The following is a 20,539-nucleotide window of genomic DNA, read 5'->3' as shown; positions in this document are numbered from 1 at the left end:
CACTATCTCAACTCCAGCACCACCTTCCCTGAGACACCCCTCCAATTACTGGGAGAATACAGGCAGAACAGCGCACTTCACAGCTTTCAAGTGTGTCTGAGAAACCCACTGGGAATTAGGAGAGAGAGATGAATCCTCAAATACCCCTCACTTCTCCCCCTCCCTTGCCCTTTTCTCTCTCCCTCTCTAACCTTCTCTCCCCCTCTACTCTTTTTTCCCTCTTTAACCCCTATTCTATTCAGCAGAAATTCCATTTCTATATCTCTCCTTCTCTCCTACCCTCTTTCTGTCTTACCCTCTCCCCCTACTCTCTTGTATCTATCTCTGACCATTTTTCTTTCCACTCTTCCCCCTTCTCTGTCTCTCCGTCTCCTCCCCTTTCTCTCTTCCTCTCTTTCTATCCCTCTCTCTCTCATTCTCATACCCTTGCCCTCAATACAGACTGCTCTTGGAGTTCTACAATCTCATTTTAGCACCACCCCCAGCCTGAGATCCATACCGCACTGGCTGGTCGATAAAGTGGCTGCAGCCTTATCGAATTAGCACTTCCACGGGAATTGCCCACAAGTACCTGTTGCCAGGGCTCTCTTTCTCTGCTTCTCACTCTCTTTGTCTCTTTTCTATCACTCTCTTTAACTTACTTTCTCTCGACTTCTTCCCCTCTCTCTCATCACTCTGAGCATAAACTTACAGCATATACCAGGCCAATTATTGTTTTTGTATTCATCAGACTGGGCCTGGGACACAAAAGCAGCTCCTGGTCTCTTCACCAGTACACTTACAGCTTTGCCTACAACACACAACACATTCCTACACTGTATAACTGCACAGAGCAGAGGAGAGTAGGAAGAGGTAAGAAGAAAGGGAGGAAGAAGAGGGGGAGGGAGGAGGAAGGGCAAAACACAAAGGAGAGAGGGAAGTGAAGAAGTGCCTGCTGTTGTGTCGGAGCAGTGGAGTGTGAAAACACACACTCTGCACTCCTGTCGCCTGGCTGCTTAATGAGGGGAGCATCTCAGGAGTAACACACGCACACATACACATACACACACACACACACACGCATTTAAACACAGATATAATGTACATATTGTATACACATACTCAGACAAAGCATGCACGCGCGCACACACACGCACACGCACGCATGCACACACACACACACACACACACACACACACACACACACACACACACACACACACACACAGTCGCGTTATCTGTCGCAAGACAATGTGTCTGTAGTTCACTCTTTCTCTGAGGAAATTATTTTTCTGCAATCCACACACACACACATATGCGTGCACACATGGACTAACACAAACACACGCAACCAAGACACAATGCAAGAACATGCTTGTTTCTCTCCTCTGTCCAGTCAGCAGGTTGTGTAAGAATGAATGACATTGCAAAGCAAGAGGACAGTGGAGATTTTGGTGCATAATAAAACTTGATCTATGGCTGCAGTATAATCACACTGACCTGCACACACTGTGTCAGCCTCTATAGGAGCATAGAGGGGTGTCTGCAGCCGAAAACACACAGAAAAACAAACACACATACTTGTACATGCATAAATCAAACACACATTCAAGCATGCATGCACACAACTCACACATCATCGTAATCATCATCCACACATACTGTATGTGTGCAGATATACACCTTTGTGCTACAGTAACTGGGGAATGTCTGATGGGTTCTGAGAAAATAATGCAAATATTAATATTTTTTCATGGAGGGAGAAGAGATAACAGTTCCATAGTTAAACGCAGTTAGGTTCCATTGTCTGGCTTGCCCAGTTAGTAAGAAAACACAAATATTCTACTGGAGTCTTTTAGTATAGTAGCACAGGGTACAGTGCAGAGTATATTATTAGAGGACATGCCTATGTGTATGCCTGTGTGTGTCTTTGTGCATGTGTGTGTGTTACACTGAGACAAACAGACAGACACATTTTTATATCTGAGTTGGATGGGGTGGAGGTTTATCCTAAAAAGATCCAATCTAAGCCCAGCAAGCTTTCCTTCAACTTCTCTTAATACAGAATACCAAATGAAGCAGACTACAATCACTCTGCCTGCCCCCTCCTCGCCCAGACTAGGGTAATATATATATGATAAAACATAAAGAGAATTCTTTACTCTCTCTCTCTCCCCCCCTTCTTTCTCTATCGCTTCTCACCCATTCTCTCTTTTTCTTTCCCTCTCTCTGCCCCTTTCGCAATCTCTCTCTCTCTCTCTCTGCCCCCCCTTTTCTGCTCAATGTACATAACAACATACTCTTTAGGAAGGAGCCCAGCCAGTCACTATGGCAACCACATTGCTAGGCAACAGCCATTTCTCTTCCTGCTTTGTTGCAACAGAGGCGGGCAGTGCAGTGGCGGCCTTGGCAGCACAATTTGGTTTTCGTTATGGGGAGGGCTGTGCAGGCACCAGCACAGGCATATGGAGAGTTTAGAAGTTTACCTCCTCTTACTGTTCATATCCCCCTGCCTGCTTGTTCACATGTATCCTGTATTCCTTTTATATTTATGTTTAAAGGGATGTACTAATTCAGCTACTGGATTTTTTTCATGTGCATTCTATTCAAAATCCAACAATTCCAGTCTCTATAATGGATTTGCTCAGAATGTTCATTGCATATTATTGCCAAACTATGTTGTTTGTGATTACAATAAAAGCATTTATAGGTTTGTCTTATATATAGCCGCTACTAAACTTTTTTTTGAAGTTTCTTTGATGAGATTTTTACACGTTATTTAAATGATGCTAACTTAGGGTCTGTGGGAATCCTGTCTATTTGAGAGGGCACTGCTAACTGTTAGCCTGTACTGCAGTAGCAAAGTGCAGGATGGAGAACCAGAGATGCTTTCACTACTGGCCTATGAGTACAACTCAGGGTAAGATGACATTTCACCTAAACTTGAAAATATGCTGAACCATCTCTTTAATTGTATACTTATAGTGTTGTCCCTTCTTGTTCCTTTGGGTTCTAGAAGTGCTCTAAAATGTTTAATCATTAGGGCCACAAAATGCAAGAACAGCTTCAGAAACAAGCCATGGGACACAGTACAATCTGGTAGCCAGGAGTTCAGTTATCCAACAGGCAAGAGATTGCAGAGCCTGGAGCTGATAACACCTGAACACTGTTATACAGACAAGAAAAATCTGGAGTGAGGTTATTTTGAATAAATCCCACCAGCAGGGTGGGGCAAAATACTACGGGCAATTTCAGGCGATTTTTTTCAATGGAATCTCGAAAGAGGACACTGTCTATGAGTAGCCTTCATCTAGGTCTGGGAAACCGCTCCTAAAATGGTTGTCTCTGGGAGTCTTTAAAAGTTTGGTAGCAGACAGGATTATGTTTTTTCTTGTAAAGCCAGATGTAGTGTTGTAGTGTGATGATCATGTTAATCAGTTAAAGATAGTTGCATGGAGCATATTCAGGATCAGTGTGTTGGGTGACTTTAGTGCACTTATTCCCCTATCCTGTCTCTTAGCCCTGCCTCTGCTCTCTGTCTCTAAGCCCAGCCTTTGCCCTCTGTAAAACAGTCCAAAACTGTATACTGTATGTGAATATCAGACCTAGGTCAAATACACACATACTGTATATCAATACCAATCTACCTAGTTTGCCTGGTACAGTGGAAACAATGCAATAGTCCCAAACTCTAAGCTAAATCAAACACATGCATTGTCTGCCTCAGACATGTCTAACTCTAATGTTTATAACGCATTGGTTTTTAACAATAACGTATAATTATTCACCTATTACACATCCATTGTTTTACTGGAGTGGCTGAATATCTTAATTTGCTTATTTTTCATTGACCTTGGTTGGACTGGGAGAAGCAATAATGGGCCTTCTACTGTCAGACACAGTAGAGGCATAGGCCTTTCTCTGGCACACTGTCAATACACCTACCTTACAGGGACCCTCTTTTCCACTGAAGCCAAGATTTTAATAACATGTATTGAAATAGCAGACTCCATACTGCATATCTTACTCCACGTCCTCTGACCCCAGAGTAAGAGAAACAGAGGGAATAGAGACTGGGGCCATTTGACGTTTTGCAATGGGTTAGGATACAAATTACAAAAAAAAAGAATCATTAATTCTCAGACTTAGCAGTGGAGGCAAGTGAAGTCATTTTGTGAAACACAGGGTGAGAATAGAAAAACAGAATAAAAAAAAAAGTAAAACATGAACAAAAGGATGCTGACCTTCAAAGGACTCAATTATATATAGCCCCCCTATCCATGACACACACGCACACACGCGCACACACACACGCGCACACACACACGCGCGCGCGCACCCACACGTGCGCACCCACACACACACACACACACACACACACACACACACACACACACACACACACACACACACACACACACACACACACACACACACACACACACACACACACACACACCAGGCTCACACACACAAACACACAGACACCGCCCCCCACCCACTACTCTATCTATACTCTTCCAACCGACCACATGATCATCTAGATAAACCAAACTGAATCTCAATTCTGATTTTGGGACAGAGGAGGACTTAACGAGAGCTAGCTGGCTGACTCTTTCTGTTCACAAAACCAATTTGTACGAGCTCACCACAGGGCCGACCTCTAAAATAAACACCCCCTTCCCCAAACACACGCACGCCCGCACGCACACTCACACACACGCACGCACGCACGCACGCACACATCAATGCCCAAAACTCCCACCCCCTCTGCCTACCTCTATATGAAAGACAAAAAAATCAAGCACAGCCATGAATTTTAATACTGCAGTTCAATTCAAACATCAGCTCCACTCCTGGAATGGAAATAAAACAGACCAAAAAATTAATAAATAAAAGAAATGATGAAATCCTAAGACAAAGGTAGAGAGTGTGAAAGAGAGAAGAGAGAAAGAATGACAGAAGGATTCAGAGTGGGAAGGGAAAGACAGAAAGGAAGATAAACTGGAGATGAGGAGTGAGGGTGAAAATAGGTAGAGAATGAAAGAGGGAGAGAAAGGGAGGAGAGGGAGAGAGAATCTCTTCTCTGAGTAGAATAATCTGTCATTTATCAAACTAATGGAAAAGGGTAAAAAGGGAAAGGATGAGAGTGACAAAAAAAGACTTTCACCAGGTTTCATCAATTCTCAATAGTCGATTTTTGTGTGTGAGGTTTTCCTTGTGTAGTGCTTACAGACACAAGTCTAGACATCTTTTTGAGGCAGAATATTGCATGAATAATGTATGGTAGAGGTTTCATTAGATCCAGTCATATTAATAATATTACATATGGTGTGCTACAAAGGAGGGGGTGAATACTCATCTTCACACCCTAGCAGATTGGAAAAGTCACAACCCAAAAGATTGTTGGTTCTCTGAACATTTCCTGAACATTTTCATTTCTTGTATTTAGGTAAAATCTTAGGAAATGTTGTTGTCTGGTTTTCAGTCTGATAATAAATACCTGAAATGTTTTGTTATTCAGGTTTTGTAACATCACAAATTAACCAAGATGGCTGCCTTTAACAATTTGATTAATCAATCCACTATTTAATGCAATTGCATTTTATTTAACTCATTATTCAGTAGTGAATTTCTGCTACACACACACACAAGCTTCTTTTTTCATTTCACCAGAGAAGATTTTTTTGGCATATGCGTATTGCTGGGGTTGTGTGTACGTGTGTGTGTGTGTGTGTGTGTGTGTGTGTGTGTGTGTGTGTGTGTGTCTGATTGCTGATGGGTTAGGAAGAGAAATATAGGGAATATAAAACAGCTCAAATGCAGCCAATCTCTCTCTCTACCCCTGAAGAGACCTGAAACTGCAGCTCACTGACATTACCATGAGGACAGACTGACGGACTATCCTCAATGGCAGAGCAATTTCAAAAAGCGCACAGCCAATTAACACTCTGGGGTAAATGGGCCTTTTTCTACTAGGAAATTGTTTTTGAGGATGACTATATAGTTGTGTCTTTGCTCTCTGAATTGCCTGAATAGACACAGAATGTGCAGAGAGAGAGGGGTACAAAAACGCACGCACGCACGCACGCTCCCACACACACACACAGACATACATAGACAGCAACACTCACGCTTGTGGTTGTTCTTGCGCTGGAAGGGCAGGGTGTGGCGTTCCGAGTCCTCCTCACCCTCCTCATCTGCCAGGTGTGTGTGGGTATAGTGGTAGCTCAGGCCTGGGCGATTCTTGTAGCGCTTCCCACAGACTGAAACACACACACACACACACACGCACACACGCACACACACACACACACACACACACACACACACACACACACACACACACACACACACACACACACACACACACACACACACACACACACACACACACACACAAAGCATAATCAAGAATTGATGGGTGCTTCTTACAGAAATAGTATAGTATCTATATATCTCTTTATGGGGAGGTTTCCCAGACACAGATTAAGCAAATTCCAGGACTCAATCATACTCTCAATACAACTTGTTGTGGTCAAATGTATAGCTATATTCTGGTCCTATATTCTGGTTGATTCTGCATCCATCTGCTAACATCATCACCTTTGTTGTGTGGACAGAGGAAGCAACTGAATGTGTGTGTGTGAGAGAGAGAGAATGAATGAATGAATGAATGAATGAATGAATGAATGAATGAATGAATGAATGAATGAAGCAGTACTCACTGTCACAAACGTACGGCTTGTCTCTGTCCTCAATGGAGGCTGGCTCTTGTCTCTTCCTCATGCCCCCTACACCACAGGCCTATAGAGAAGATACAGACTGGTGAGTTCACACTCCTCACTAGTGCGGTCATGGTAACCACGCCACCGCAGTTGTGTAAATCCAGCTGTGGGGGTAGAGCATAACCGCCATTGTTGTGTTTTTTCCAGTTTTTTTTTAATTGTTTTATTATGTGTCACTTGCTCCATCATGTTCAATCGCTTGTACACATATACAACATATATTGAGTTCTGGTAACTGAATCTTAGCTATTCTAACCATACCAAATGTCTCAAATCCCAATAATGAGTGAGAAAGAGCTGGTTAGTATTACTGAACACTGATTTTGAAGAAAGTTCACTCTATTTTTGAGGCTATCGCATTCCACTCATGACATCACAGACACTCGCACCCAGCTCAAATAAAGACAGGCTTTTTTTTTTTTTCAGTAAGCAAATCATATAGCTAGCTAGCTTGCTGTGTTCACATTTCAGTTAATGAGATTGTCAGCTTGATTTTTGCTAAACTGGAATGCAAGACAGACAGTTATCTAGGCAGTTTTTTTTGCTACTCTAATAAGCTAGCAACTCCATCTCAAACTGAAAGCTGTATCCACCTCATCATTTAAGGCATGAAAAGTATATTTACATTATGATTTAGCTTTTAAAACAAGGTGAAATGGATAGAACACATAGGTACCACATGTGGGGAAATTCCAAACTGTCACAGCCCTACTCCTCACACACACACATACCATTTGTATTACGTTTCTTGATATTGTTATATTATCATATGTTGTTTGTGTATATTTATGTTGTTCTTGTATATACTGTAAGTATTCTGTCTATAGCTGTTCTGGTTGTGCAGTGGCATGTGCAGTAGCTAATGGAGATCCTGATAAACAAGTAAACAAATAAACACACACACACACACACACGTGAAACAAACCCCGCAATTCGACTTGCTCTGACCGAGCCTCAAACTTGCGACTTCTGGCTTGCCAACACATGTGAATAATCATCTGCTCCCTTAACAGGTGTGTGTGCCCCCACCCCCACCTCTATAAAGTATTTTGGAGACAGGAGACATGATGTGCTTGTGTGTGTGGGAACCAAACTTTTGACCACTATCTTACTATTGACATGTGGCTGATACAATGACAGTGCTGTTTGATCTTCTATTGTAAATTGCAATCAATGCCTCCCTCTCTCAGCCCAGAACACTTATTTACAATTGAATGGGCATGCCTGGTAGACGTCCTGAGGATATTGCACCTCACCTGTAAATAACACTTGTAAATTCCATGCCATTGTAATGTTGGCCAAAAGGCTTCTCCCATTTATATTGGTCTCTGATGTATTATTGTGATGATATTTAAGGATGCAACAGAAATGCATTAATTGAGTTTGTGGTTTAGGCCTGAGTGCACCAACTGCTATGTATCCCTAGTGTTACCGCTAGCCGGCTCGGTCTATCTAACCTAGCCATTAGCTTTTGAATTCTTCCTTCAGTGTGCAGTAAGTATCACTTACTAGGAGGCAGGTGAGGTAAATCCTGATATTATTGCATCAGCCAGCCTACGCTGTTGTCTTGGAAAGTTCATTGATTAGGATAAGGTCTGGAAATACAAAGTGCAAATTAAAGAAATATAATTTTCCAAGATGGGAAGTTTCCATACAAGAAACATCCCTGGAGGAACAAACGACCTCCCTAACCAAATGACCCCTCAGTCCAAATGACAGGGCATCCGCTATAACATTATGCTTCTCCACCAACTGGCGGATAGACAAGTTATGTGGCTGCAACACCAAGGACCAGGATATAGGGCGGAGTAGATTTCAGGAACTGGAGTAGTTTTGAGGGGCTCGGACAGATCAAGTGAAAGAGGAGATTAGACAAGATTAGAGGCAGTGGAAAACTGAAAATCTGATTAAGCAGTAGGAGAGAATCAGCATAAAGCAGGAGGCCTGAGGCCTGAGGCCCACAGTACATCTAAAATACATTTAATGGACACATCCAGCGTCAGCTTACATCGGGTTCACTCTGCCACGGGCCGACCCACCAGAGGGACATCAGGGGGGTGGGGGGGCAGCAGCAAGAGCCCCAAATCACCCAGAGCCAACAATGTGACCATCCCAGCCCGCACAGCACTGGGCTGTAAGCCTGCACTAGGAGGGCCTATAGCAGAGGCCCCAGGGAAGAAGGACCCGAAATCGGCCAGCAAAACAAACAACAGCAAAACAAACAACAGTCACAACAACACTGTGACATTCCTGTATCAGGTGGGGAGGTGTAGCTTCCCAGGCTGGCCCAGACCCCCCACCACCAAAAGGTGCCGCAATACACCGGGTCCACTCTGTCGCGGGTCAGCCCACCAGAGGGACATCAGGAGGGTAGGGGGGGCAGCAGCAAGAGCCTACAGTGTGGGCCGGCAGATGCGAGTATTGGGACTTACCTCACCTGCGTCTTAGTAAGTGATCACATCTCCTCCGCAGATACACACGCCTACACCATACAGTATAACTCTCACGTTTACACACTAAGGGAAGAGTTAAAAAGTGAATGGCTAGATAGACCTTAGACTAAGCCTGACAGGTAGGCTAGATAGACCTTAGACTAAGCCTGACAGGTAGGCTAGATAGACCTTAGACTAAGCCTGACAGGTAGGCTAGATAGACCTTAGACTAAGCCTGACAGGTAGGCTAGATAGACCTTAGACTAAGCCCGACAGGTAGGCTAGATAGACCTTAGACTAAGCCCGACAGGTAGGCTAGATAGACCTTAGACTAAGCCTGACAGGTAGGCTAGATAGACCTTAGACTAAGCCCGACAGGTGGGCTAGAGGAGTAGATTATAACACTAGGAATACACAGGAGTTGGTGCACACAGGCCTAAATCACAAACTCAATGAATGCATTTCTGCCATGGACTTATATATTCGGGTAACGGCTAATCTCCCTGTATCTTGTGAACGAAGCACATTTGAAGGAGGTTGGCGAGATACGAGGTACGCTTTATTGGCTAATACTAGAATTCTGCTTGTAAATAAAGTCTGCTTGTGCTTAAATCAGAAGCCAGTGCAAAGACACAAGTACTGGAGTAATGTGATCATACTTTTTGGTTCTAGTAAGGATTCTAGCAGCTGTATTTTGTACTATTTTTCAGCAAGGAGTTTGGGCAGGCAGATTATAAGTGTGTTACAGTGATCAAGTCGCAAGGATCCAAATGCGTAAATCAACTTTTCTGCTTTTCACTAAATGATAGAAAATGTCTATCTTAGATATGTTATGGAGATGAAAGAACACAATTCTCTACATGGTTTTGATCCATGGATTGTAAAAAAGAGTCAGGGAGAGATTATATGAATCTTTGGGCAGTGCTAGAATTGATAGAATGACTAGTAATATATCTAGGTTCTGGGCTGAGGTAATTTGTTACTCTGAGCTGGCATGCAATAAAAAAGGTGGTCTGATGAGACTTCACCTGAACACCCAGGGTCCTCCCCAAAGGAGGTAAGATTGGCGCTGTGCCATGCTGTGAACTTGGTGGCTCCACTATATAAACATTCCCATGCAAATTAAGCGATATATTTAGTAATAATAGAGTAACTATCTTTGATCGCCAATGAGCGATTAACGAAAGTGAAAGTGAGAGAGTTATGATGTTCCTCAGTGAATTCAGCCTTTTAGCAGTGTTTTTGGTGCATTTTGACATGAATAAACACAAGTCTGGTTTTGATAATATAATCCAGTACCACGCTAACACCTGCACACCAAACTTCTCCAAAAAGGTAAGGGGATTATGCTCTGTGTAAACCACCAAATCCCCCTCACAGCTCGACATGTATACCTTGAAATGTTGGACGGCCATTACCAACGCAAAGGCCTCATTTTCAATGGTGGAATAGACTTGCTGATGCCTATTCAGCTTCTTTGAAAAATAGGCCACAGGCCACTCTACACCATCCGTGTTGGCCTGTAGGAGTACAGCTCCAATACCCACATTGCATGTGTCTACCTCCAGCCTGAACGGCCAGTCGAAATCTGGGGCTACTACTGGCCAGACTGAACTTTACCGACGTCCACAATAAGTTAGTCAAGGGCTCAGTTAACACTGCAAAATGAGGGACAAATCAACAATAGAATCCACACACACCCAAGAATCCCAGAACCTTCCTTTTTATAGTGGGGACAGGTAACCCTTATAATAGCCTGGACATTTGCTGTTTCAGGGCAACATGCTAGAGATGGGTAACCTGCCCCTTGGCTATTTCACATTTAGGGAGGTTCACCACCAACCCTGCCTACTGCAAGCACGCCAAAACCTGCCCTATGAGGCCCACATGCTCCAGCCACATGTCACTCTATACCACCACATCATATACGTATGTAACCACGTTCAGAAGGCCGGCTGTGGCAGCATTCATCAACTGCTGGAATGTGGCAGGGGTATTTCTTTATTCCAAAGGGAAGAATGCAACATTGATACAAACCGCCAGCCGTGACAAAAGCATAAATCTCTTTGGCTCACTCCGACAATGGAACCAGCCAATAACCCTTTCCAAATCAAATTTAAAAACAAATTAGGTTTTCCCTATCCAATCAATACAGTCCTCAATCCGAGGAATAGGGTAAGAATCTGACCTGGTCACCACATTACCTTACGGCAATCCACGCAGAACCATTGTGACCTGTCAAGTTTTGGAATAAGCATAATAATAGAATAAATTCCACTCACTCTGGCTAGGTTTAATAATATTAATATCCAACATAAAGTCCGCCTCCTCTTTAACTTGGACCAACTTACCAGGATTCAACTAGTATGGATGTTGCTGTTGGTGTCCACATTGTGTACTGACATTTCAGCAAACAGAGAGGGGTGAGAGCCCACCAGGAATCTAACGTCACCCCTCTGGGCTTCCGATAGCTCTCCCAGCTGGGTGTCGAACTCTGCCACTACTGCAGTACTCTGCAGGTGAATGTTCACCAGTAAAACGTGAGAGCCGCTGTCCAAATCTTTCTCCTGCTCACTCCTCTCCCCATCATAAATCACTGACTTCCATATGCTCTAATATATAGTTTGTCCTACTAACATATTTTTCTGCATAACATCCTATCACTTCTCTTCCCAACAGCCACATTAGCAGAATAATTACTCTGTAGTAGGTTAAAAGTCACAACCCTGTACATGGCACATAAAAGGCAGTAGGCCTAATCAACGCAAGTTTGAGAGGATCAGTCTCAGAAAAGCACTGCCATATCTCTGATGTCGTCCGGTACTACAGACCTTCTTGCTCGATTCCTGGGCGCAAAACGCCCCCACATAAAAATAAGTTATATTGATATACTGATCTCGTACTCAGCTACCACACAAAACCCAACACAACAACAATCCCATACGCGTAACAACACAAAGGGGATTGGCCACGTTAGCGCCACAAACGCAACACAATCAATCAATCAATCAATCCTGGACGACCCCCCAATTGTTACGATCTAGTCCGCTAGTCTACCTGTCGGGCTTGGTCAAAGATCTATATCTAGCCTAGCCATTAGCTTGTTAACTCTTCCCTCAGTGTGGCATAAACGTGAGAGTTGAACTGTGAAACAGATATCCCGCAATTCGAGTTGCTCCAACCGAATCTTGAATTTGCAACCTCTGAATTTGCAACCCAAGTGACAGTCTCCTCAAATACCCGATGTTAACAAGCTGCGCTATCGAAATGCTAGCAATTCAACAGTGCAGATGGGGGTATTTCAACATGAGGAGTGAGTTTACCATCTCAGCTCAGTTACATAGGTGTGTGTAATGTGGTCACTTAACAGCAAACGCTGTTGTCTTGGAATGTTCAGTAATTAGGATAAGGTCCAGAAAGTCAGTGCAAATGAAAGAAACATTATCCTCCGAGGTAGGAAGTTTCCATACAAGCATGCCACGCTTCGTTTTTAGCGTCTTCCGAACTCCTCTCTTCTATCTTCCTCTTACCTACATCACACTTATGGCGAAACTTCCTTTTGTTTACAACAGTTTGTTCTAATTTCTTTTGTATATTTCTTTGAACTATTAAATAGGTTATTTTGTATTAATATGCTATTCTCATTCTTCCTATTTGCCTCGTAATGTAATATTGTATGCTAACGGTTCTGCCAAAAAGCGCAAAATACTTGTGACCAGGTTTTCACATTAATTCACATTAACGTTATTTGTTAGTTCAGATAGTCATCAGACTTCAGGTATTGCACCAAGTAGTGTACACTAATAATTGGTAACACATAGCCAGTCATCGGATTAAGTTTTTGCAGCAAATACTGTAAACTTCACGATTTCTTGCAACTCTTGCATGACAAGCATATTGTGATTCTGGTCTGTAGCCTAGACTCAAGTGTCCGTCATGCACGGATGAGCAAATCATTATCAATCATTATTAATCATATTATATCTTTTGGAATCAGATATAACGTAATATTAACTGATGTAGGTCATGTGACCACTATTGTGTAGAGTCCGCTTTATCATGTCCATAATCATCGGAGGTTTATTTTGGAATAAAGTTTATTAGGAAAATAAATGTACGGTTCTTTATCCCAACTCTTTTTTTCACCTCTTCACCTCACATGATGACACCTCACAGGGAGGTTTGGGCTCGATTTACCAACAGGTGGGCTTCAGATAAAGTGTAAACACTTACAGAGAGGATTAGCAAAAGACGGAGAGAACCGTTGTTTAGAGCCCATCCATGATTAGTCTGTCTAGACGCTCCACCCCAGAGTCTGTCAAACATGGCTTGTTCAATGGCTATTGAGCAGTCAGAAGTGTGCACTGTTGATGATCAAAATAAACTGGTTACTGGTTTTGGGGAGCAGCTTCCTCAGGCAACAGAATTTCATCCACAGTGTTTCTAATGGGATCAGATCACATTGGATTATTTTTCTGGATTATCGCTAAATGCCTGTATAAGTATAACAGCCGTTATGTCAGAGATACAGGCTGATCTTTGATTCAATACAGTAACCCTTGAGATATTGATGTGTGTGTTTATGATTTTAAGTTAAAATAGTAAATGTGATGGCTTCTTCAATCTTGGTGTAAAGTTGCTACTGTACCATTAGCCCCATAGCAGAGGGGAGGAAAGGAGGAGGCTAACATGGAGGTATTAATGAGCTGTCATGGCCTGCACTCACACAATACCATAGGACAGGCTATCAGAGAGGCTAATCAGCTGAGTTTGCATAACTTGCAGTGGTAGAAAAGTAGCTATCTAAAATGAACAGTGAACTGGATGGGTGAATGCTTGTGGCTGTGTAAGTCAGTGAGATCAGTTGAGAGACTCAGTCTATTCCCTCTTTTTAAAAACACATTACATTTTCTCTTCATTCATGGTTCTCTAGGGCAGAATTTACTCTTCTTTCTAGTTAAATAACAATATACAGTAATGCACCGGTAAGTGTGAAAAGGAAAAGTATGTTTTAGACCTTGAATGTGAAGTTTCCATGTACAGCAAATCCTTTATTTTGGCCTCACTATGATTTTGGTACTTTACTTTGGTACTTTACTTTACTTTGGTAAAGAAAATGAATAGTAGTTAGATGTAAAACAGCCTTCCACAGTGAAACAGGCGTAGGTGTTCCCAGGGTGTTTGTCTCACCCGTCCTTTGGTGCGGTTCTTGCGTTTGGGGACATCCTCCTCCATCTCCTCCACGTCCAGTTCATGGGGGAAATCACCAACCAGCAGCTTCTGAAGGTGCAAACACAGAGACCAGTTCATACAGGAGATACCAGTACATCAGAGACCAGTTCATATAGGAGATACCAGTCATCAATCAAATCAGTTTATAAACTATAGGAGACACCGGTACATCAGACAGACCAGTTAAAGGCACCATATGTAGGATTGTGCCCTCTTTTCACTGCAATGGGAACTGCAATGACAATTCTGAATAGTGTCTCCTCCCTATCCCTCCCCTTGCTCAATGCAAACTACTTCTAACTAAAACAATTAATCTGTCAATCATGTTCATGTTTTTATCCAGCAAATGTCTTAGTTACATGACCTTGACACAAGCAAAGTGTAAATGTTCACATAAACATGACCACGGAAATGAACCAGCCAGCAGAAACACTTACATTTTCTCACATGAAAAGAGTGCTTTACCAGCAGCTGTGCATTCATACTGTGACAGAAAACCCTGTCATGAATAACCTACACGACAACATTACCAAGGCCGAAAACCACCCGCCAGTTCCGTGTTGCAAAGCTGTGTCTTTCACAGAGGGCAAGGATGCACACTTGGTTGCATGACTGGCTATACACAGTACAAATTTCTCCCACTAGACCTGAAGTTACAAACAAATCCCCTCATTCCCCAAAGAAAACTCAGACATGGCTGTAATGTCATACAGGACATTTACTAGGGAGAAATCATCAGAAGACATGTTAGAAACTTGCTTCAGTTGCTTAGCAAGTTTCAGGTTACATGCCCACAGCAAGTGGTAGACACCCAGAAACGTCCCGAACATTTTGTAAAAGCCAAATCAGGTAGAACACCAGGGACTTGGCAGGTGCAAGCACTATCACAGACTGCCAATGCATCATAAGTAATGATTCAGCATGGTTATTTAGTGAAATTTTCAAGGGAAAAAGCTACATATTGCACCTTTAATATAGGAGATACCAGTCAATTAGCCTACTGGCATTACGACTACCAATGGCCCCTGGTGTGAGCATTGATTACTTTGTCTTATGATGACTGATGGATAGATGATTCACTTACTTAAACAAATGTATTGTTGTACGTCGCTTTCGATAAAGGCGTCTGCTAAATGCCATAAATGTAAATGTAAATGTCATCAAAGAAACCAGTTTATATACTGTAAGGGACCAGCACATCAGACTGACCAGTTAATATAGGAGATACCAGTACATCAGACAGACCAGTTTGAATAGGAGATACCAGTACACCAGAGATGAACCATAACGCAAGTTACGACAAACCCTAACGCAAGTGGGGCTGGGGGGGCGGTTATTTATCCAGTGAATTTGTCCAGCAACATGGATTCTACTAACGAATAGAGAGCAGTTGAGGAGGTGCTTGAAATGGAGGTCGAGATTTCAACAGGGAATAGCATGCACACTGGTCAACTGTGAAAAGATGGCATCATTCAGCTAACTCCATGTTTTCATGTTGTGCAATGTGTGCAAGTTGAGTTGTAAACAGAAGGCAAGGTGTAACAGGAGGGGCATTGTGAGAGTCTCAGGTGGAGCTACAGAGAAAACGTAGCGAGTGGAGACTCACTGACAACGTCCTGTCCCTAGTGTTTACTTCCTATGCCCCCAGAACTCAATTGAGAGATGAGATTCTGGGTTCCAAGATTAATCGGAGAAGAGTTCATATAGTAGATACCAGTCATCAAACAAACCAGTTCATATACTGTAGGAGATACCAGTTCATCAGACAGATCAGTTTATGTAAGAGACCAGTCGGCCTATGGTTAAAGGGCCAATCTGTGACTTAAACAACAACAAAGCATAGCACCACTTTTTTTGGTAAACGGCTGAGGGGAGAAATGTAACCATTCCCAAATCCATAGACGGAGCTATGGATGCAAGGATTGACCATCCATGAGATTAAAATTATAGTTTTAACAATGTCTTGAAGCTTTGACAGTGATTGTTTACAATAAAACAAGCTTATATTTTGGGTCCTGATGTGGTAGCACTCTTGAACTCAACCCATGAGGCGTTAAGTTATATTCTTCAAGAATCAATGGCTATATATCATTCATTTAAAACTAAAAAGAAATGATGTACCAATCCCAGATTGCCCCTTTAAATAGAGACCAGCTCATGATTGGGATAAAAACAACAACTGAGAGCTAAGAATAGTACAGAGAAGGAGTGTATCAGACAGACCAGTACCAGGAACACCATTCTGTTATGTAGACCAGTACAGGTGGTCTAACTCCTTTTTATAGAAACATTTACCAAAATGAAAATCTCAAAAGTCACATCATATTCTGCATGTGTATAATACCACAACACACTGGTCTCTGAGAGTACGCTTGAAGACGAAAAAACACAACAAGAGTCCCAAGTGGAACAAAATTAGAAGGGAACATATGGAGAAAATATATAATGAAAACCAAAGACTGCCTCTGTTAGGTTCCTACTGAGAACCTGCGCAAAGCGAGGCCCAGGATCAGAGGCCTACTCCCGGTGGAGCCACAGGGCTGCTGTGTGGGCCATTAATTAAAGTGATAATTGGCTAATTGCCGACCTTGAGGAAGGCTGTCTTGTCTGGAGCAGGTGGAAGGGGTACTGGAGACAGCTCACAGAAAGGAGATGACACAGACACAGACACAGACACACACACACACACACACACACACACACAAATCCTCATCAACAATACAAAATCCTCATCATTGCTCTCCCTCTGGTTACACACACTCATGCCATTTCTCTGTAAAACACACTCTTTGGGGTGGGGGGTTGAGGGGGGACTCTATCAGTGGGGGCATGTAATCGCTGCAGGGGACTGTGTCACTGCCAACTAGAGACACTGGTACTACCACAAAGGGCACAGAGAACGAGAGAGGGAAAGGAAGACAGAGGAGGGAGAGAAAAAAAGGGGGGAGATGAAGAAAGATAGAAAGAAAGAAAGGAAGAAAGAAAGAAAAAGAAAAAAGAAAGAAAGAAAGAAGGGGAGCAAGGTAGAGAGGGGGAAACATTTGAGAGAATTATAGAGTAAGAGATACAACTTTAAATGATAAAAGTGTTAAGAGAGACCTTGCTCCAAACTCATTGGTAGCTAGATTCAAACTCAAAAGTGTAATTGCATGTGTGCGTGAGTGATTTACAGCACTGCTCACCTGACACTCGCTCATATGCTCCTCCTCCTTGGTTTCCACCTTCTTGTCCAACGTTTCTCCGCTGAGCAGTGACTCTAGCACTGGACCCTCAGGGATACCCCCCTCCTTCTTCAGAGATGCTTCATAGTCTGGAAAACACACACACACACACACACACACACACACACACAAACACACACAAATGCATGCACACAGACATATTTATAGTTATAAATGCCATAGCTTTTTAGAGTTTACTTGTTGTTTGTAAACACGGTAATGCTTCAAAATATGGATAAAACTAACATTTTTCAGTCAGTCCTTGCATCCATAATTCAGTCCATGTATTTGAGAGTGGTTACATTTCCCCAGCCCCTTCCCTCAGTTGTTTACCCAAAAAATTGTGGGGTGACCGCTTTGTTGTTTTAATCCCAGATTTTCACATGTCAGCAAATTACTGGTAGCCATCCACCATATTGCCTTCACCTTGCCAATGTTTTCAGCTCAGTGTAGATAAAGGAGAGGGGAACAGTTAAAGTATTGCAATGCAGCCTGAAGCTGACCAACTGTACAGAGACTGGCTGCTGTGCAACCACTAAGCCCACTTCCTCTTCCCACTAAAATATCCTCTTACCGATCTTAAACTCGATGGGTCCTAATCTTGGGTCCTCCAGGATGTTTAGCCTTCTCTTCTTGCGCCAGCAGCGAGCGGGATAGGTATACAACTGTCCTGGGGCCAAACCTGACGGCATAATAAAGAACCCCAAAGACATGTGAAACATGAGACAGAGCCCAATATAGCCAAGACTACTTATCTATTGGTTATAATTCACTCTGTCAATATGGTTATTCTTTATTTACTTTAGATATAAGGGAACCGTTTGATTTGACAGCATAGTGCCAACAGTGCACCAGCTTTGTTTTTTGTGTAAAAATACGCAGACATACAGTATACTGCGCGCACACACGCACACACGCACACACACACACACACACACACACACACACACACACACACACAAGGGTAAAAATTGGGTACTGCCAGAGTATCATAGCTGCAGGCAGAGGACTATGTCTCTGCCAAAAACAGACACTGATACTACAGAGAGAGAGAGAGAGAGAGAGAGAGAGAGAGAGAGAGAGAGAGAGAGAGAGAGAACGAGGAGGGAAGAGATAGGGAGAGATGGAAGGGGGAGGGGGAGAGTTAGAGAGATATGGAAACACCTATCCGGTGGCGACAGAAAGGGGAGGCAGTGTCTGCAAGTTATGTTCTAAGTCCCAGTGGCTCCCTCATACTTTCTCTCTCTCTCTCTCTCACACACACACACACACACACACACACACACACACACACACACACACACACACACACACACACACACACACACACACACACACACACACACTCACCTGGGCCGCGGTGGTTCTTTTCCATCCAGATGTAGCAGTTACTCTGTGCCACGCCGGTCTGTGAGTCCAAGAAGGGCAGACGCATGGAGCGCTCAGCACACAGACGGGCATTGTAGCTGCGACAGTGTTCTATGGCCTCCCTGTAGAACTCCTCACCCAGACTGGCACAGCAGACACAAAGGGCAGCAGCAGGCACACCAAGGGGCAAGAGAGAGACACAGCCCTATTAACCTGGGTGACATAGTATTACATAGACCACACACTCACAGTGAGAACAGTACATATTGCATATCTGCTATGTACCACTGGTCTTTGCTTTATGTATTTTAGGTAATGTACTCTATATGACTGGGTGTACAGTGTAGAATGTAGGCATCTTAGGTATTTAAACTCAGTGTTTTTCTTTCTTTGATCAGTATTTCCACAGTATTTTCTATCTGTCTGTCTGGCCATGGCTGTCCTAAGGGGCTTGATTGTGCCAGTACAGTACATGTAGAGACTTCAAAGGTCTGAATGTGCTCTGATTGTGAGAACAGAGAGAGATTCCCATCACCTTGTATAAGGCAGACTGTTCACTGCCGTCAGCCAGTGTATGTGAGTGTCTGTGTGATTGTGTTTGTAGTCATGAAAGTGTGCTTGTGTGTGAATAAACGTTGTGTGTGTGCGTGACCATGTCTGCACAAATGTTTATGCTACAGACAATTTCCTTTGTCTGTATTCTGTTCACCCACATCCCTCCCTTCCTTACCTGTTTTTAATGACAGTTCCTCCAGATTGCCTGTGGATAGAGAGATAGAGAGAGAGAGAGAGAGAGAGAAAGAGAGAGAGAGATACTGTCAGTCACTGCAACACTCCTACTCTCCTGCTCATCTACTCAGCTATTGTCTTCCTGCTACTAACTCCCTACTCTGGGACACCCACTGCAGGCTTTTGTTCCAGCCCTGTGTTGATGTGTTTCTTTCAAATACCTGTAGGTGTGTTCATGTTGGTGCCAGGTCAGAATATATTCCAGCACCACCAGTAGCTCTCCAGGACTGGAGTTTGAGACCCCTACTCCATACTATACAGTACTCTCAGACCAGAATCTCTGGGCTTTGAAATAGATATGTGCCCCACCCTCTGCCAAACCAGCCCAATCTTTGGTGGCTGCCACTGTCTCCTGTGAGAGGAGTACAAGGGTACCTCATAGTCACAGCAGGGGATAACTGAGCTGAAGGATCTCCCACTTTGGTGGTGATGGCAGGCTTGGTTATTAATACAAAAGATCTGAATGAGAAGAGTTTGACTAGTGTGAACCAAGAACTGGGTCAGAAAGGTGCCAAAGCTTTAAGTTTTTGCAGTATTGAAAATGGCATTGATTGTAAGACTGTGGTGTAGTTCTTGATGTTATAAGTAGATGTGGGTCATTCTTCAACATGACCATGGTAGGGAAAGGAAGACCACATAGTCACAGAAACTGACACACTTTTTGACAAACAACAACATTATGACACACAAACAAATACAAAGACACACAGGTGTGCACACACACCCAAAC

At 43.1% G+C, this 20,539-nt stretch overlaps 1 protein-coding gene across 1 annotated transcript in view; it reads right to left on the bottom strand.

Annotated features, from left to right (window-relative positions):
- dpf1 (double PHD fingers 1) overlaps window positions 1–20,539 on the bottom strand; it is a gene marked incomplete at both ends in the record, with an annotated part of 35,554 nt that overhangs the window by 4,431 nt on the left and 10,584 nt on the right. The window contains 7 exon segments of the mRNA XM_083696280.1: window positions 6,114–6,245; window positions 6,708–6,786; window positions 14,390–14,479; window positions 17,614–17,741; window positions 18,227–18,334; window positions 19,003–19,163; window positions 19,751–19,780. Of these exon segments, the coding sequence (XP_083552406.1) occupies window positions 6,114–6,245; window positions 6,708–6,786; window positions 14,390–14,479; window positions 17,614–17,741; window positions 18,227–18,334; window positions 19,003–19,163; window positions 19,751–19,780 (728 nt within the window).

The sequence above is a fragment of the Argentina silus genome (genome assembly GCF_951799395.1).
Source record: "Argentina silus genome assembly, chromosome: X".
Classification (NCBI taxonomy): Eukaryota; Metazoa; Chordata; class Actinopteri; order Argentiniformes; family Argentinidae; genus Argentina; species Argentina silus.
This window is presented reverse-complemented; position numbering and strand designations above follow the sequence as displayed.